General features: G+C 40.4%; 1 protein-coding gene across 1 annotated transcript; it reads right to left on the reverse strand.

Moving 5' to 3' along the window:
- Positions 1 to 14: 14 nt before the first annotated feature.
- Positions 15 to 17,432, reverse strand: si:ch211-214p13.3 (nectin-3-like protein). The gene is made up of 5 exons (XM_056251743.1): positions 17,315 to 17,432; positions 11,282 to 11,593; positions 9,752 to 9,860; positions 292 to 440; positions 15 to 100 (listed from the first exon to the last, which is right to left on the reverse strand). Exons 1-5 carry the CDS (start codon positions 17,397 to 17,399, stop codon positions 66 to 68), a joined length of 690 nt encoding a protein of 229 aa, XP_056107718.1. The 5' UTR covers positions 17,400 to 17,432; the 3' UTR covers positions 15 to 65.
- Between the last annotated feature and the right edge of the window lie 1,153 nt (positions 17,433 to 18,585).

Genomic DNA, 18,585 nt, shown 5'->3' on the forward strand with positions numbered 1-18,585 from the left:
TATATTCTTTAAGATTCTTATATCCATGATGAAGTTTAATCCAAATTACATACAGGATGAAGGACTCAAAGCTCAGAATGGTAGGCTTCTGTCTTTTCTCCTAGAAAAGAGATAATCCATGATAAATACTGTAGTCTAAACAAACTGCTGTATCTTCGTTCATCAAAACATGCACTCTCAAAAATAAAACTAAATGTGTGGGTTATGTCAGACATTCCACATTACCATCATCTAAATCTCTTGATAAACTTTGTTTTTGTAAAGTTAGTAAAGTAAGCAAAAGGAATTCACCTTTTTGCCAGTAGAGTGAGCCGATTCCTGCACCATACTCGTTTGAAGCTTCACAGATATACAGGCCACTGAGGTCAGATGTCAGTTTCAAGAAGAAGAGTTTATTTCCTTCTGTTTTAATGGCATCATTGGGGATAATATGGTGTGTGCTGCTCAAAGAAAAAGAATATAAAATCAGTTTAGTGCAGTCTGCTGGTTTTTAGACTGTAGGATGAAAATGCATACTGCCATGTGATTGTGAATGTTTAGTAATTTACATTGAAATATTAGGGCCTGTTGTCAGGTCACTCTCAGCACTTTTTTGAGGAAGCAAGATATTGTACCTAGATATCCACTAATATCCAAATGATTGAACGCAATTCCTTTCCCCATTTAACCAAGTTTCTGTTACTATATTTATTACCATGCATTACTGTACATGTTAGGATCAAGGATCTGAGTCACAGTGAGCTGTAGCTTAATCCAAAAGACAATGTGTGATGCAGAATGAATGATCAGGAATCAACTTTAATAACACAGAAGAGAAAATAACTTTAATGCGAGACAATGAATAAAAGGAACAGAGGGCTTAAATACACAGAGGAAGATCATTAACAGAACAGTAACAGGTGAGAACTAATTAGTAATGAAAGCAACTAATAATGAACTAGAACTCAGGCAAAAAGTGACAGGGAAAACGAAACAGAAAATGACTGTTACAGTTGTCACACATAGCAGAATCTGCTAAATGTTGAATTTTTAAAAGAGCAAACATTATGTAGCATTTTGTGTTTGTTTTTTATTTATAACTGAATTTGTAGATTTTTTTGAAGAACACCTGACAGTTTAACTGCTCAAACTGACAAAATGGGATTCATGAACAACTATCACAAAACAAAGGGGGATCGTGGATCATCCAGGTACACTCAGTAGAATCAAGTATATGCAAACCTTTGAACTGGATCATTTAAGTAAATATTTTTTAATTACTATTTTGCAGATTCTCCAAGGTGTATGACCACAGCAGTGCATATAAAAAATCCAAAAAATTAAACAGGTTCTCACATATTGTCTGTTAAGTTTCGTTCTTAAGGGGGCATTTACACGACACCGTTTCAAATAAAAACTAATAATCTTTTTATGTATTTTGGATATTTATTTACACAACATTTTGGGGTCTTAAAATGCACACTTTTGTAAGCTTTGCCATCTGTGTAAACTGCACATTTGTAAAACACGAGAGTACTCTCGTGTTGCGTAAGCTAGCTTAGGCTACACTACGGGAAAATCCTTTTTCTCGAGAATACTGAAGCCCAAAAATTATCCTTAATTTTGCATTAATTTAAAACGCATTGCCGCACAGAGCAGACCTAGGCAAGGTGGCTCGCGCGCGCCTATTGGTTGCTCTGCAGCAACTGCTGCAACCTATCGATGGACTGTTCGTGACGTAAGCACCAATGAGGGCGCGGGCGCCCGTGCACGTCACGTCCCGCCAGAATGGGCGTGGCTTATGTCTATATAAACTGAGTCCAGATAGGGTGTTCCTTGATTTTTCATCTCTTCAGCGAAGTGTACACATCGCTGGTTCTCCGGAGAAGCCTGCGCCGTCGACGAGCTCTACAGCGGGATGAGCCATCTGCTTCGCAGACCAGAAGCCGGCCATCTCCTCGCCGCTTCAACCGCAGTTCCTGCTGCGCTATCCGACGCCCATATCCTTTTGCTCTTTGCATTGCGTGTTTGCCCCGCGACACAATTCTCCTAAAAGAGCTGAGGCGTTGTTTCAAATGCCTCGATTTTCTAAGTGCGGCTCCTGCTGAGCCACCCTCAGTGACGGGGACCGTCACATCCTGTGCGTTTCCTGCCTGGGACAGAACCACGCGGACCACACGCTTTCCAAGGGCGGCTGCCCGGAATGCGACGCCATGGCTGTGTCGACCCTGCGGGCTTGACTAGCCACCTTCGACGTGGACCCCGCCCCTCTGCTTCTCTCGTCTGGGCCGCGCCGTAAGAAGTGCCGTTCACAGAGAGCTCCGGAGGTCATCCCTGTGAGCAAATGCATGCAGGCTAACTCCCCGTGTGCATCGCTTTCTGAGTCCCCCACCTTGATCACGGCCGGCCAGCGCCCTACCGTTCCCGCCGTGCATCACGAGTTCGACGGGGACACCGCGGAAGAGGACAGCTGTTCTCTTATCGCCTCAGAGAGCAGAAGATGGTCGGGCTCCATTCCGGACCTCGCCTCTTCCCTGCAAGAGTCGAGCGGTGTGCGGGCTAGCTTCGACGCCGAACTTCTCCGCCTCATTACTAAGGCCGTGGAGGACCTCGGCCTCGATTGGTCGCTGCCCGAGGAACCCGTGCCCAGCAGGCTTGACGGCTATTTCCTGCCCGGACGACGCTTGACGCCTCACACGAGGCCCGCTCCCTTCCTGCCTGGAACTACACGAGGAGCTATCGTGTAGATGGAAGGCGCCGTTTTCTGCCAGGCTGCGGACTACTGTCTCTTCGACGCTGTCTGTTGTTGACGGCGCGAAAGACAAGGGCTACCTCTCCATTCCTCCGGTCGAGGAAGCGGTAGCCACACACCCATGCCCGCCCTCTGCTGGATGGCAGTCCAAGCCCGCTCTACCCTCGAAAGCCTGCAGGACTACTTCGGCTCTCATCGGTCGCGCCTATGCCGCCGCCGGTCAGGCCGCTTCAGCGCTTCACTCTATGGCTGTGCTTCAAATTTATTAGGCCAACCTTCTCCGCACTATGGACGAGGGGGGCCCGAATCCTGAGAATTTCACGGACCTCAGAAGTGCCACGGACTTAGCTCTACGAGCAGAGGTGGGTAGAGTATCCAAAAACTGTACTCAAGTAAAAGTACAAGTACTTATAGAAATATTTACTCAAAGTAAAAGTAAAAGTAATAATCTCAAAAGTTACTTGAGTAAGAGTAAAAAAGTATCCAATGAAAAAACTACTCAAGTAGTTAGTTACTAGTTACTTTGGATCACATAGGCCTATATATATAGCCTATATATCATGATATTATTTAGATATTTTTTCATTTAAATGACTATTATCATCATAATTAGATAAGCTATCTTTGCAACAAAAACAGAAGAGACAAACATTATTTCTGTATTCTGTATATTACATTTACATTTATTCATTTAGCAGACGCTTTTATCCAAAGCGACTTACAAATGAGAACAATAGAAGCAGTTAAACTACAATACGTAAGTGCTATAACCCCTCTCAGTTTAATTTTAGTGCAGGTTTTTTTTTTTTTTTTTAATAGAATAGAAGAGAAGGGAAAGTGTTAATTCTACTGAATCAAGTGCTGCCGAAAAAGATATGTCTTCAGCAGTTTCTTGAAAGTGGCTACTGACTCAGAAGCTCTGGTTGAGTTAGGCAGATCATTCCACCAACAGGGAACAGCCATGGTAAAGGTCAGAGAAAGAGATTTTGTGCCTCTTTGAGATGGTACCACAAGACGACATTCGCTAGCAGAGCGCAGGTTTCTGGATATTATAGCCCGAAAACCATTGCCTGTCCTTTGGTTTGTATAATAGTATAGTAACTTATACAACTACATTTGGATTATTAGACAATGTCGGAATAAAGTGACTCTATGGAGTTTTGCATTCATAAAGGGATGGGAACCATTTGTAAGTATATCATCAACCTGTCCAGGGACTGCAGGCGGAAATTAGCATTTTTGCTATAACCTGGCACATGACATCTCTTCTTTCTTAGATTAATGTTTTTTGTGCATTGTCCCTGATCAAATAAATAAATAAATTGACACAGATTAGAAAGAGTTAAAACTCTTCACATGTGCTCGCAGTCATGTCATGCCCAACACAAACAACGATCAAATACACGGATCTTCTTCTGTCTGTTCTCCAAAATGTATTTAAGTGTAGGCTATATTTATGAAAGCATCTTTAAACTGGTTAACTGAGTCTAATAAGGCAGGCAAAGGCATTCGTTTTCAAGTCGAGTTCGCACGCCACTGCGCAATACACACATTCATAAACTGGACGATGATAGCTTATTTAATGTATAAAGTAATGTATATGTCCGAAAAAAGGGTAATGCCATACTTTGTAGTAGTGCTAATAATCTGTTTGGTTGTAAAATGTATTACCTGAATGAAATGGAATCGAATGTATCGTCGTGTGAATTCATTCCCAGACAGCTACGAAGTAACATACGACGATGTTCAACTAATAAAGATCTTCATCGCTGGCAAAAAATATGATGCATTTGCAGATTTACTTTCTAGACTGTACTGTAGACTGTGGACCGCCACTTCATACAACGCTCTTGCTGTTCTTAAATCTTCCTGTTACGACTCCGAGATGATTCAGTGCGTGCAGGAAACTGAACAGATCATTCAAACTGATTCGCGAACCGATTTAGACAGATCTGCCCAACTTGTTTGATGAAGTCTTTGAACAGAATCGACTCAAAAGAGTGATTCATTTGTGAATTGAGCATCGCTCATGCCCAGAAAAAAGAGAGAGCGCGCGCTTAGAATAAACTACGCTTTTAACAACATATTGCATTAAAATAAAGTAACGAGAGGAACGTCGCCCAACGTAACGAAGTAAAAGTACCGTTTTTTCATTAGAAATGTACTCGAGTAAAAGTAAAAGTACCCACAGTTAAATCTACTCTTAAAAGTAAACATTTTCCAAAAAAATACTCAAGTAAATGTAACGAAGTAAATGTACTTCGTTACTACCCACCTCTGTCTACGAGCCACCAAGTCCGCTGCACAGGCGATCGGGAGAAACATGGCGTCTCTCACTGTCACCGAGAGACACTTGTGGTTAACCTTGTCCGACATGAAGGAGTCCGACAGAGCCACTTTCCTCGACGTGCCTGTGTCTCCATCCGGTCTCTTCGGCCCGGCGGTTAAAGGCTTCACTGAGCGCTACTCTGAAGTCCAGAAAACGTTGCAAGCCATGCGACATTTCATCCCCAGGCGCTCCAGTTCCACGACAGGTCGCTTGAAACAGCAGCCGCCTAACCGGAAGACAGCACCACCGCCACCTCCGCCGCCAGCATCACAGCGCCGTAATCCGAGGGATCCTCAGCAGCACTCGCGCTCTTCAAGCCGCCACAGGCCGCCTCCCCCCCCGGGGACCCAGGCCCAAGATAGCGCTGAAGCCTGAGCCCTAAAAGTCTTCCTGACCAACCAGAGAAGACAAAGATGGTTGAGTCCCGCCGTGGCCGGACCGCCATCAAAGACAGCACGCTTCGCTCTCTCAGTTCCCTTAACAAAGGCGACTGGAAAAGTGTATTTTACAGCCAACGAGCCCGTTACACGACCCGCTCGCCTGTACCCAAAGGTCGTTTTCACGGCCAGCCAGATAAATCTCAAAAAGAGCCGTTTGTCCGGCTCATGCCGATGGTGTTATAAATGTAGGAAATGTGCCCACTTCCCAGTGTTCACCCTTACACATAAGCACGGCCCGCTCAATGACACACACTCATTCACGGCCCATATCAATAAAACCGGCTCACGCCGCGTGTGTTCTAAATGTAGCAAATGTGCCCACTGTGCAGTGCTCACCCCTACTCACAAACACTGGTTGCCCTGTGACACACACTCACTCAGAACTCTTATCAATAACGCCCCATCACAGGCCTTTCTTGCGATTCGCCTTCGAGGGCCAGAGCTATCAGTACACCGTCCTGCCGTTCGGTCTATCTTTAGCACCCCGTATACATTCACAAAGTGCATGGACGCGGCGCTCGCCCCCCCCTGAGACTAAGGGGGATGCGAATACTGAACTATTTGGACGACTGGCTAATTCTAGCCCAGTCAGAGACAGAGCTGATAGCACACAGGGCTTTATTGCTCAGCCATTTGCAAGTTGTGGGTCTCCAAGTCAACTGGACCAAGAGCTCGCTGTCTCCCAGCCAGAAAATTTCCTTTCTGGGAACAGACTTAGACTCTGCATCAATGACAGCGTGGCTGACGTCACAGCGCACGCTGTGGATACAACGCTCAGCAGCGTCTTTCAAGGTCAGCAGTATTCTCCCTCTCAAATGCTTTCAGAGGATGCTAGGCCTTATGGCTTCAGCCTCGGCAGTGCTTCGGCTGGGCTTACTTTACATGCGCCCACTGGCTGAAAATGCGGGTCCTGCTTCGAGCGTGGACGTCTGGCCGTGTTCGCCTCAAGGTGACCCAGAACTGTGCTACAGCACTGGAGCCCTGGAAGGTGTCAGACTGGTACCAGTCAGGCGTGGATCTGGGAACGATCTCGAAACGAAAAGTAATCTCGTCAGACGCCTCCAACTCAGGTTGGGGCACCCTCTACGAGGGCAGGCTGGTCTTCGGCCTGTGGGCATCCCTACACATAAACTGTCTAGAGATGAAGGGGCATTTTCTCCCCTTCCTAAAGGGCCACAATGTCTTAGTCCGCACAGACAACATGGCGGTGGTGTCCTACATAAACCGCCAGGGCGGTCTAAGATCTCGGAGCCTCCACGAGCTGGCAGAACGCCTCCTCGTGTGGTCTCAGCACAACCTGCGCTCGCTAATGGCGGCGCACGTGCCGGGCTGTCGGAACGTAGGTCCGGACATGCTGTCTAGAGACAACGTTCCCCCAGGGGCAGGGTTCCAGACTGCGCATATGCGACCATTTTTTGAGAATGTGCGAGTTAAAATTTTATGTGGTCGCATTTGTGCGAGTGCATGGTCATGTACTCAGTTAAATTCACACATGCGCAACAGAACGCCGTTGTATCAGCAGCTGCTGCAGTCCGTATGTTCAAAATTAACGAGTACATCATGAATCCATTTTCCAAACCGTGCTTTTGACATATCCTGAATCACTACGGTACGCCTATAATAAGTGTTTATATTCTGACTATTTTATCCCGGGTCGGCTCGGCTGCGGAGTTGCCCAGTGCCTGCGTGACTCGCCATAGACATTAACGGAGAGAAGTAGCTCCGGCTACAATGTTCTTCCGCAAGACACTTGCAGTTTATTTATTAACGAACGTACACGTCACGCGCAGTGCACACTGATGGTGAAACGCGCCAATTAGGAATTAAGTCATAATAAGTGTGAGTTAAATGTACAGTGTATGACATGTAAAAAAGACAAGAGGCTAACAATGTCAAGATCAATATTTGTGTAGCCTGAGTCTGACACAGTATTTTCACACTGCATCCGTTCCAGGAGCGGTGCGAAGCAGTGCAGAGATCGTTTACGCACGAGTCTATTTCTGCTATGCTGCACGCGCTGAATTAAAGTGACAGCGCATAGTTCATGGTCAAAATGAGCACAAATTGACATGACAATGAATTTCATCATAAATGCATTTAATTGAATAAAATGTAGTAATCTCACCATAATTTAATTAAATACTACTATTTCTCACATTTTTTAAAATTGTAATAGTTTTTTTGAGAATATTTTGATTTGATAGTTAAAAGATTAATCCCATTTTGCTAACATGAGGTCTTGTGTCACTGTCAGTCTTTTCACATCAGTGCAAAACTATGGTATGCAGATTAAGACCACTATTTATCAGCATGCATTGATTAATCCCATGGCATGTAGCAAAAAAAAAAAAAAGTGCGACCAAATTATATGCTGGTGCGACCAACTGAGAAAGTTGGTAGCACCAGTGCAACCAGTGGAAAAGTTAGTCTGGAGTCCTGCCCAGGGGAATGGTCCCAGCACCCTCAGGTAGTCCAGTTACTATGGGACACTTTCGGCAGAGCGGAAATCGATCTCTTCGCGTCATCAGAGAACGCGCACTGCCCAATATTTTTCGCAAAGGACAGGGACGCGCTGGCCCACAACTGGCCCAGCCGCCTGCTATATGCGTTTCCCCCGATCGCGCTGTTACCACAGGTGATCAAGCGAATCAGGGAGAACAAATGCTCTGTGCTCCTCGTGGCGCCGCTCTGGAGGAACCAAGGTTGGTTCCCGGAGCTGATGCAGTTAGTGAGCACGGCCCCGTGGTCTATCCCACTGAGGAAGGATCTCCTTTCTCAGGCCAAGGGCGCGATTTGGCACCCCCGCCCCGACTTATGGGCCCTACATGTATGGGCCATCAACGGGTACCCGCTGATCTCCCAGTAGGAGTGCTGAATACGATTACAGAGGCTAGAGCGCCCTCTACTAGAAGGCCACCTCGAAACAGAGCCTTTCCAGATGGATAGTCGACACTATCGCTCTGGCTTATAATTCTAAAGGCCTTCGGTGCCCTTTAGGCATTAGAGCCCATTCCACCAGAGGCATGGCCTCTTCATGGGCCTAGTCCAGTGGGGTTTCACTCCAGGATATTTGTATGGCGGCAGGCTGGGCCTCTCCGTCTACATTTATAAGGTTTTACAACCTGGAAGTTCCTGCCCTACAGGCTAAGCTGTTTTCAGTCTAGAAACGTATCTGACTGACAGACTGTATTTTCACGCAGCTCAGGCTGACTTTCGTCCATCCTGGCTGTTATACTGTGCTAAGCACCCATTTTATTAAACATATATATGGCTATGTTATATTCTTAGGCCCACTCCTCATTGGCCTAGATATTACCCACTATCATGTGTACCCTGGGCACATGCCCTTGGGGCCATGTGTGGACGACCCTAGCACGCACGGCGTTTTACATTGGGTTCCCGTAGCGTAAGCTAGCTTACGCAACACGAGAGTACTCTCGTAAGAGAACGCTCTCTGTTACTAACGTAAACTCGGTTCTCTCTAGGTGAGGGAACGAGTGTTGCGTAACCCTGCCGTGCTTGTACTGCGTTCTGGTTTCGCTTCAGTATGAAAAACCAAGGAACACCCTATCTGGACTCAGCTTATATAGACATAAGCCACGCCCATTCTGGTGGGACGTGCACGGGCGCCCGCGCCCTCATTGGTGCTTACGTCACGAACAGTCCATCGATAGGTTGCAGCAGTTGCTGCAGAGCAACCAATAGGCGTGCGAGCCGCCTTGCCTAGGTCTGCTCTGTGCAGCAATACATTTTAAATTAATGTAAAATTAAGGATAATTTTTTGGCTTCAGTATTCTCGAGAAAAGGGATTTTCCCGTAGCGTAAGCTAGCTTACGCAACACTCGTTCCCTTATCTAGAGAGAACAGCGGTTGTGTTAGTAACCGAGAGTGTTTTTAAACTTGATTTTTCTGGTCAACAACAATTTAGATCCTTTTCATACAAAATGTAGAAAAAAAAGTTGAGTACACACAAATATTATGCCAAAATACAGGACTTTTTACTATTTTCACCAATTAAAATTAATTTACCCCAATATTAGTTGGATCAAATTTTGATATTTAATCCCATTAAAATAAGATCTAGTTTTGATCTTTTATCTCTCCTATTACATTTTCTTTTTACCTTAATATAATAATACATTATGGTAAATGCTGTACATGATAAAACTTTTTTTTTTTGAAGTGTTGAAAATTAACAATATTAATTATATTTGAGCCCCATCATCTCTACTTTCATATTATATTTCCTACCTGTGCCATCTGAAGTGTGTAGCTGGAGGATTGGCATCTGCCTCACACTGATACACTTCAGTATTAGAGAGATTTTGGAACGGGGTCACAAAGACCAGCTGAGGGGGATCTTTAAAACACACAAACACAAATATATGACTGCAAAGTTCTTGCATACAATCCAGCTAAACAAATTCCTGTATAGAATCAGTTCAAATGACAGATCAACTGACCAATCAACAACCAATTAATAAATCAAATAATAAATGTTTAAACTGGTGGATAAAAAGATAAATCAACACTTACAGTAATGAAAAACAAATAGGCCTATGTAAATTGAGAATACAATGCTTGTGAAAAGGAAGTATGCTTAACTGTATTGAATGTGCACTTGTACTGTACTTCAAATCTTAAAAGTATTTTTTTAACTACTCGTAGATAATATATTAATGAAATAAAAAGGTAACTTAGCATACTTAAGGGGTACACTTTTTATTTTAAAGGTGAAATGTAATTTCAAATTAAAAGTTTTACTTTAAAGAACACTTTAAATAATTTTGCTTTAAAGAAGTACACTTATTTTGACATGTTGTCTAACATTCTAAAGCGCAAACTGAATTCCTTAATTATAATTTTAACTGTAGTGTGTTATTACATTTAAATTATATGTATTTTAAATTAACTAAATTGCAACGTCAATGCAAATGTGTAGTTACAAATACATGACATACAAAATAAATTAAATTATATTTTGGTTCACCATAAATTGGCCTACTTGTCAGTACATTTAACCATATCTTAAAGACAATAGAAGTAATTATGAAATAATTATGTAAATAAGTATGTGAAAAAATATGTATAAGTTCTACTTAAGTGAGCCAAAACACTCGGACAAAACACTACAAAACACTGTAGTCACTCGGACTATTTTAATGATGTCTTTAATAACTTTTCTGGGCCGGCAAGTTTCGATCCCTTAGAAGCTTATGGAGGAGTGATCCAGCTCTCAGATTTCATCAAAAATATCTTAATTTGTGTTCCGAAGATGAACGAAAGTCTAACGGGGTTGGAACAACATGACGGTGAGTAATTACTGACAGAATTTTCATTTTTGGCTGAACTGTCCCTTTAAGTTCCACTAATTGTCTTTAATATAAATTCAAATTAGAATACATTTTTAATTATTATTAAATAGCATGCAATTAAGTGCCCAAAAATATTTAATTCAGTTTGCACTTATGTATTTGTATTTCTGCAATAATACTCTTTTAAAAGTATGGTAAAGTGTTCTTCTTTAAATACTGAATGTATACATAATACATGGTAATTTTTAGTCAAATTAAAACTTGATAAAACCATTTTTACTTAAATTTAGCAGACAATTTTATTTAAAGTTCTTCTGTTTATTATGGATCAGTGGAAAATGTGTGTCATCGTTTTTGTCACTACCCCTTTAATTACCAATTACTGTGAACCAGTTGAGGCAGGAATTGGCCCTCAAGTGACAGAGATTTGTGCAGTTTGTGTCATATAAAGGATCATGTCACTTACAGTGCACAACGATCTTGTGATCAATCCTCAGTTCCTCTTTCAACATTGCATGTCTGATCACACACTTGACAAGCTGTTGATTCATCTGTACAGTCGGAGTAGCAATCAGACTGCTTTTGACAGTCAACGTCCCATCCAGATGTTTCACAGTGCTGGTCGATAGCTTCACAGAATCAGATAAAGTGCCCAAATGCCATGACAACTCAGCAGCAGACTGCGCTGTGGAAGCTGTGCAGGTCGCCAAAGTAACCTCTGAGCGTCCCGCCAAAGGGACCGCATCCACAGTCACGCTCACATTCATGGGGCTCGGAGCTGGTGGGGACCATGAAAAACTAGATCAGTCAATCAAACCTTTTAGCGCATTTTAAGTGGAAAAAAGAGAGATTAAAACAAACATTTAATTAAAAATATATGTATATTTAGACCCTTGTATGTGATAGATTTAATGGGATTTGCAAACTCAGTCCTGGAAGCTACTGTCCTGCAGAGTTTAGCTCTAATCCTGATAAAACTCACCTGCCCCTTCTATAGTAATCCTAAAAGACTTGATTAGCTGGTTCTGGTGTGTTTGATTAGGGTTGGAACTAAACTCTGCATGAGAATGCCCATCCAGGACTGTGTTTGCCCATCCCGGTTTTAAACAAATAATAAACACTTGCAAATGAAAGTGTTTGCTCATGTGGAATATTTCTTTGCTGTTACCTGTCAGATGCTATCACAAAATAGCACTAGAAAATCATAGTAATTTTCTGAAAGCAGTCTATTAAAAAGCCAGTGACTGCAATGTGGTTGTTGTTGTTTCACAAACTCTTCCCCAAATCATTCCCAGCCAAAATTCCACTGTCCCAACCAAAGATGAATAGCTAACCTAAATGTTTATCGTTCTGGTCATTTAAAGTTGGAACGGTTTGTGACCACGACCATTGGCTATCTGGGTATGGTTCTATACTCTTCCGCTCAGGAAACATTTTCTGCACCCCAATTTTCCAATTTAGTCCTAAAAGTATATGCACTCTTTTTGTAAAAAAAAAAAAAAAAAAAATGTAAAGGCCAAAAACATATTTATAAAAGCTCACAATATTGTTGCAGATGAAGTAAATATTTTTCATCAGGTCATATTGATTATTAATCACTTAAACCCCTTTATCAGTGCATACACTTTTTCTGGGTACCTGTGAAATACCCATTTCAACATAATCAGAATTGGGACACTAATTGAAACTTTTAGTCAGGCCCGGCTCCTCAGGGGACCAGGGTGGGCCTGGCCCACCAAATCAGGAGCTTGTAACCAGATAACCAATCACAAAATTGGTGCACAGAGTCGTACCAAGTGATCCCAGAGCAGGGCCATCCTTATAGGAACTGCACTTGAGGAGACCCCGCGGCGAATGGACCGAGGCAAGCTCAATTTTGGGATCTCTGTATTTATAAAACTCTGCTGGTGAAATGGTCAATCAGCTCCAGATTTTGAGGGAGATCATGCTTTTCTTCCACTTGGTATCATAAATCTGCTTGTTCATTAAAATTTATCTGATCAAAACTAACAAGTTAACCATTTTACAGCTTGTAAAAATAATGCTTTTGTAACGTGGTGCGGTTGAAGCAGAGAAGAGGCTGGATCCAAGTGCAGCACACGCTTTATTTAACAGACTACAAACTATAAAGACTAGACTGGATACAAGACTCAGGAACAGGATACAGGAACAACCAACACTAGCATTAAACAAGAACTCACAAAGACAAGGCTGAAACACAGGGCTTAAATAATCAGGGACAAACGAGCTAGACAAGATAACAAGGGGGCGTGAGAAATTAGAAACACCTGGGATAACTAATAGACAAGACAGGGAACCAAAGAACATGACAGGACACAAACCCACATCGTGACAGCTTTATACTTTCTATAAGATTTGTTTTTATTATTATTATTCATAAAAGACTAATTCATTTCAAAGCATTAAAAAAAATGCATCATTGAATTTGTGAAAGAATTTTATAAAATGAACAGTGAGGGAATTTTTTTACTTATGTGGTCCTCAATATGAGCGACAATGAGGCAGAAGTACAATGAAAGTATCTAAAGTAATTTGGTAACACTTTACAATACGGGTGCACTAATATGCATTAATTCATGTTTAACTAATGCACAGATAATCATGAGTTAATGTATGATTCATGAAGAACTAAACCATTAATTAATGATTACTGCATCAGCAACTAATAAAGAGTCTATATGATTAATAGATTAAGTAATACATGAATTGCTATTAATTCAATGTGTCATTGTGTATTAATTCCTTAATAACATATTTTATTAACTAATGGTGTAAATTAATGTGTTAATTACCACAATTAGTCAAAGCTATGCACTTCAACTTCCAGTTGTCTGCTTTAATTAATCATTAGCTAATGATTTGCAAAGGTATCATTATGTTATGACTTTACTTGTTGAGGCACATCGTTATTAACTAGTAATTTAGTAATTGTAGTAATTTACACATGAATTTGCACTAACAATGAAGTAATTAATCATGTATTAATGCATATTAGTGTACCTGTATTATCTGGAAGTTGAAATACAAGGCTTTGGCTCATTCTGGTAATTAACATATTAATTAACACTATTAGTTAAAAAAATGAGTTATTAGGGAATTAATTCACAATTACATATTTAATTAATAACAATTCATGTATGAACTAATACATTAACCATACAGACTCTTAATTAGTTCCTAATGTGGTAATCATTAATGAATAGCTTAGATAATCATTAGTTACACGTTAATTCAGTATTATCTGTGCATTAGTTAAGCATGAATTAATGCTTATTAGTGCACCCGTATTGTAAAGTGTTACCAGTAATTTCAAGATGTTTCCTGTCATTTTAAATGATTAGAATGCATCTACGACAAACTGACCATCTAAATTAATCTGATTCAAACCCATGTGAAATTTGAAAGATATTTAAAAACTTTCCTTTTACAAATAGATGTATTTCTTTCCTTAAAATTTAAAAATAAACATAAAACCAACCAAATGTCTTTAATTGTTTGCATTTCTGAAGAAATATGTTGAACACCAAATTTGTAACCTTCCCCCAAAAACAGACTAAACAGAGAGTTTGAGTAATATTAAATAACAACTGAATTAGGATGAATAAATACATGTCACTGACACTATTAAAACATTTTAGTCAAAAGATTCTTGGCATGCAGCTTTTCGGCAATGTCGAACATGTTAGGCAATTAGGGACTACAGGTGGAAAGATATAAATGATTATGGTGAAAAGTATCTTCTGGTTCTCATCAGAGAAGCATTTGGTGTAGCTACTTGTATATATATGTGATAAACACCTCCAACCCACCATGAATAGCCTATCACTTAGACAACCTTGGATCTCAAAGCTGGAGCTGGGCCTGTTTTAGGATTGATATAGCTATGGGAACAGCTGCAGCAACACTTTCATTTCCCTGTCATGCAGGAGGCTAAAGAAGAACCACTTATTTGTGTCTGTTATTGTGTTTTGCTGTGTATGTATATGCTTAACAGATACCCCATTATAATTGTGAGGTTGCATTCCTGTAATTAAAACCCTAAAAACCACATGGCCTGTTTGTTTAGATTTGATGACGCAATATATGGGCATTTCTCAGATTAAGGGCCAAATTGGGTTGCTGCAATTTGGAAAATTAAAATCCCAAATTTGACTAATTGGTATACATCAAATTATCAGTCCTTAAGTCAGGTACAACGTTATGAGCTTGGTTGAGACCATAAGATAAGGGAATTTATGATTTTTTGCCATTTTTTTTAACTATGTCAAGTAAATGTGTCATTACCATCACATCATCGAATGTATGTAAAAAAAATTAAACTTAAATGATAAATCAGTGCTTTTAAAACATTTTGTGGTTTCACATGGAATCTATTTTATCTTGAACTTAATGGGATTGTTGATTTTTACTTGCAAGATGAATTATAGTCATTTAAGTATCTACATTTCTAATTCATCAATCTACCCTGGCTTGGAATATAAGCTTATTTTAAGTGAATGCCATATATCAAAACTTTTTTAATACAGTGATAATTTAGACTGTCCAACTTTGTCAGAAATATATAATTGTAGGATGTTTTTGTAATTTATACATAATTTATTGGCAAAAATATGTATGGTGATGGTGATGGTGATGACATTGCAGTTCTGGTAATGACAGTTTGTTGCGGTGATGACAAATCACTGATCATAACCTATTGTAATTTAAGAGCCTAAGTGACTTCAGACCAAAAAAAAACAAAAAAAAACACCAGCTATTAATCGGTTTAAACATCAAAACATAGTTTAATCTGATTATAGAAGACCAAACAGGAACTGTGTGTATCTGCCGTCATCACCACCACAACCTGTCATTACCAGCACAAGCTGTAATGTGCTGGTAATGACTGTGCTGGGAATGACAATTTAGTCAAAAAAACTAGCCTTGCTAGCAAAGATGATGACTAAGCAAGTGTAGCTAGCTTTCTACATAATGTACACCATTTTACCTAATAAAGTGATAAAAATAATCCAAAAATGTTTAAAAATACAGAAATACAACACATATGGTAATGACGCATAATAAGTGTACATACCCAACACAAAGAATAAAGAGTAGATTATTACTTTTCTGGACATCAAGGCATCAGTCTTGCAGCTTGAAATACATGTGCTCCACTATGCTATTAGGTTTACCATGGCTACCAAATAAACTTTTGATGAAAAAACAGTTAAAAAGGGCCTTTATGCAGAGCGTGTTGGTAGTGACAGCTAAACCATGGGACAGGTAGAAATTAAGCAAAATAAAGTACAAAATGCATATATATGCTTAATCTATGCATGTAGTTTATTAGTTCAGGTAACATTTAATTCATATGCATATTTTTTTTAAAATTAATTTGTGATAAATAATGTTTGAGATATGTCACGTGAAAACTCTGGTGGCGGACAACACCAAAACACAGATATTGTACCACACAACACCAATAAAATGTGTTAAAATCATTAGTAAGAGCAGCCATAAAATAAGTCTAAGCTTGTTTTTGTTTATAATTAGTGGTGCTAAAATGTATTAGATTGAATTAGTTTTTAATAGAATTACGCCCTGTGGACAGACAACCCATTTACGTGAGAACAGGCTGGGACAGAAATAGGCCAGAATTCTGAGAAATATATATCTCTGCTTTGGAAGCATATAATAATAAACATTCCATTCGCGACATAATACCTAACACAGATGGGACAGGATAAAGATAGATAGAATGTTTCCTCAATGAAAATAAGAACTTAACTGGTCCCAATTATAAGATGACTGAAAAATTGTATAGGTTACACTATAGAGTCATATAGGCTATTACTAGTTTACTGCATAGTGAATCGTGAGACGAACATTTTCATCATATAAATACTTTTCATATAGGCTATATCAATATTAGTAACATTAAATATTTTATTCAAAATGTCATACTTTCTCATTACATTCATTTTGAAACAAGAAGAGCGGTCTGACGCTCCCTTCACTTCGCGCAAAACGCGGACAGTGGCTCCACCGCCTCTGAATAAGCTCTCTAAAAATGGTGTTGTGTGTTGTGTAACTTCACCTTTCAAAAAGAAAAATAAACGACATCAGTGCAAGTAAAACGCATCATCAGCTAAGCATTTTCTGCAAACTATTTACATAATATGTAGGCTAAATATACATATTTAAATATTCTGTAAATATAGGCTATATAAGGTGTAGCCAGTTTGCAGAAAATGCTTAGATTATGCGTTTTATTTGAACTGATGTCGTTTAATTTTCTTTTATAGGTTTGCACTTGCTTCCTTATCAGTTTAAATTATATAAAGTGTCGATCCCTAACTAATAATCTGTCATCAGATTACTTTGTGCACTTTGCCAATATTTACCCAGACCGTGTCATGAAAAAAAAGATTCTTACAGTTGTTTCACCACGATATTATTTCAAATTAGGAACGTATTAAACAGGTTAATCACTTACCTTCTGTCTTACTGGTGAGAAGAAAATAAGAAACAATAACAGTCGTAATGAAGTGACAGGAAAACATGTCTTTACGGCACATCATCCGCGTTTAAAGAAAGCGTCACATGATATTGTCATCTCCGGTAAACCTCACTGGGGAGTGTGTGTGTGTAATTCCCTAGCTTGGAAGCAAAATACTCGAGCACTCTGATAATAAATAAACAACACACACACACACACACACGCAAGTGCACACACACAGACCGAGAAAACGTTCTGCATGAAATCGAAACTCTCTTTGATTTTAGAATAAAGAGAAGTGTTTCATTAAGAAAAATGCAAAATTGAGATTTATATTTTAAATCTTAACTTTTTGCCCCATCTGGCTTCGTAATTCCCATTGTAAAAAATATGTTTTTTTTTTTTTTTTTAGCTGCACTTATGTTGTAGCTCCTCTACATTTATCTTACATCTCCTAAATACGCCCCGCATCTTCTAATTGGCTTCATCACTCTCTCCTCTCCACCCATAAGCTGTTGTGTGGTGTGTGTGTTCTGGCACACTATGGGCTCTAAAGGCAAGTAACTTTTTGGGTCTCCGTCTCTGTTGCTATTACCGGCGGGATGATCTTGCGCCCGATGCAAATCTAAAATGAGTTGGTCTGAACTCATTGGTGTGGTTTGGGCGTAACGTGCGATAAAACAATCAGAGCGTCATCTCACATTCCGTTTAATGCTGCATTCAAATTCGCGTCTATCGCGTCTAGTTGGACGCTTGAACATTTTGAATCCATTCGCGCGTCCAGAGCGAATAGGACGCGCGTAAAAAGCAAAGTTTGATGCTAAATTGACGCGCGTCTGAAGCGAAATCCGCTTCTTGTGAGAGGGGCTTTGTGCTAAGCGGTTGTCTTTTTGCAAGATGGTGCTCTATCAACATAGAGCATTCATCGAGAGAGTCACCGCTCTGTATTTGCTCTGGAGAGCAGAACCGGTGTAGGAGTCCACCAGACCCTCCGGAGGCTTACCCAGTTGTGGGAGCTGCGTCTGGATGACGGCCGCTTTCAGCGGTACTTCCGCCTGTCCCGCGCCTATTTTGATGACCCGTTGTCCCGCATCGGAGCGAGGATCACCCTCGCCCTCACCCACCTAATATGTCATTTATTTTTGTTTAGATGATAAATGGAGCCAGCCTCCAAAAGTGATTAACCTGTCCTGTGATTTCTCTTTTTCACACAACACTGTCCAGACACGAACGTATGTTCTCATGCACTAAAGTATGTTGGTTGTCTT

Source organism: Rhinichthys klamathensis, unplaced genomic scaffold (genome assembly GCF_029890125.1).
Source record: "Rhinichthys klamathensis goyatoka isolate OS25496 unplaced genomic scaffold, OSU_Roscu_1.1 h1tg000090l_1, whole genome shotgun sequence".
In the NCBI taxonomy this organism is placed as follows: domain Eukaryota; kingdom Metazoa; phylum Chordata; class Actinopteri; order Cypriniformes; family Leuciscidae; genus Rhinichthys; species Rhinichthys klamathensis.

Coding starts and splice junctions, on each gene's coding strand:
- si:ch211-214p13.3 (XM_056251743.1), bottom strand. CDS start 17,399: ATGATGTGCCGTAAAGACATGTTTTCCTGTCACTTCATTACGACTGTT. Junction 11,594..17,314: donor TCTCACCAGTAAGACAGAAG/GTAAGTGATTAA, acceptor GGTCCCCACCAG/CTCCGAGCCCCATGAATGTG. Junction 101..291: donor CTCACTCTACTGGCAAAAAG/GTGAATTCCTTT, acceptor TCTCTTTTCTAG/GAGAAAAGACAGAAGCCTAC.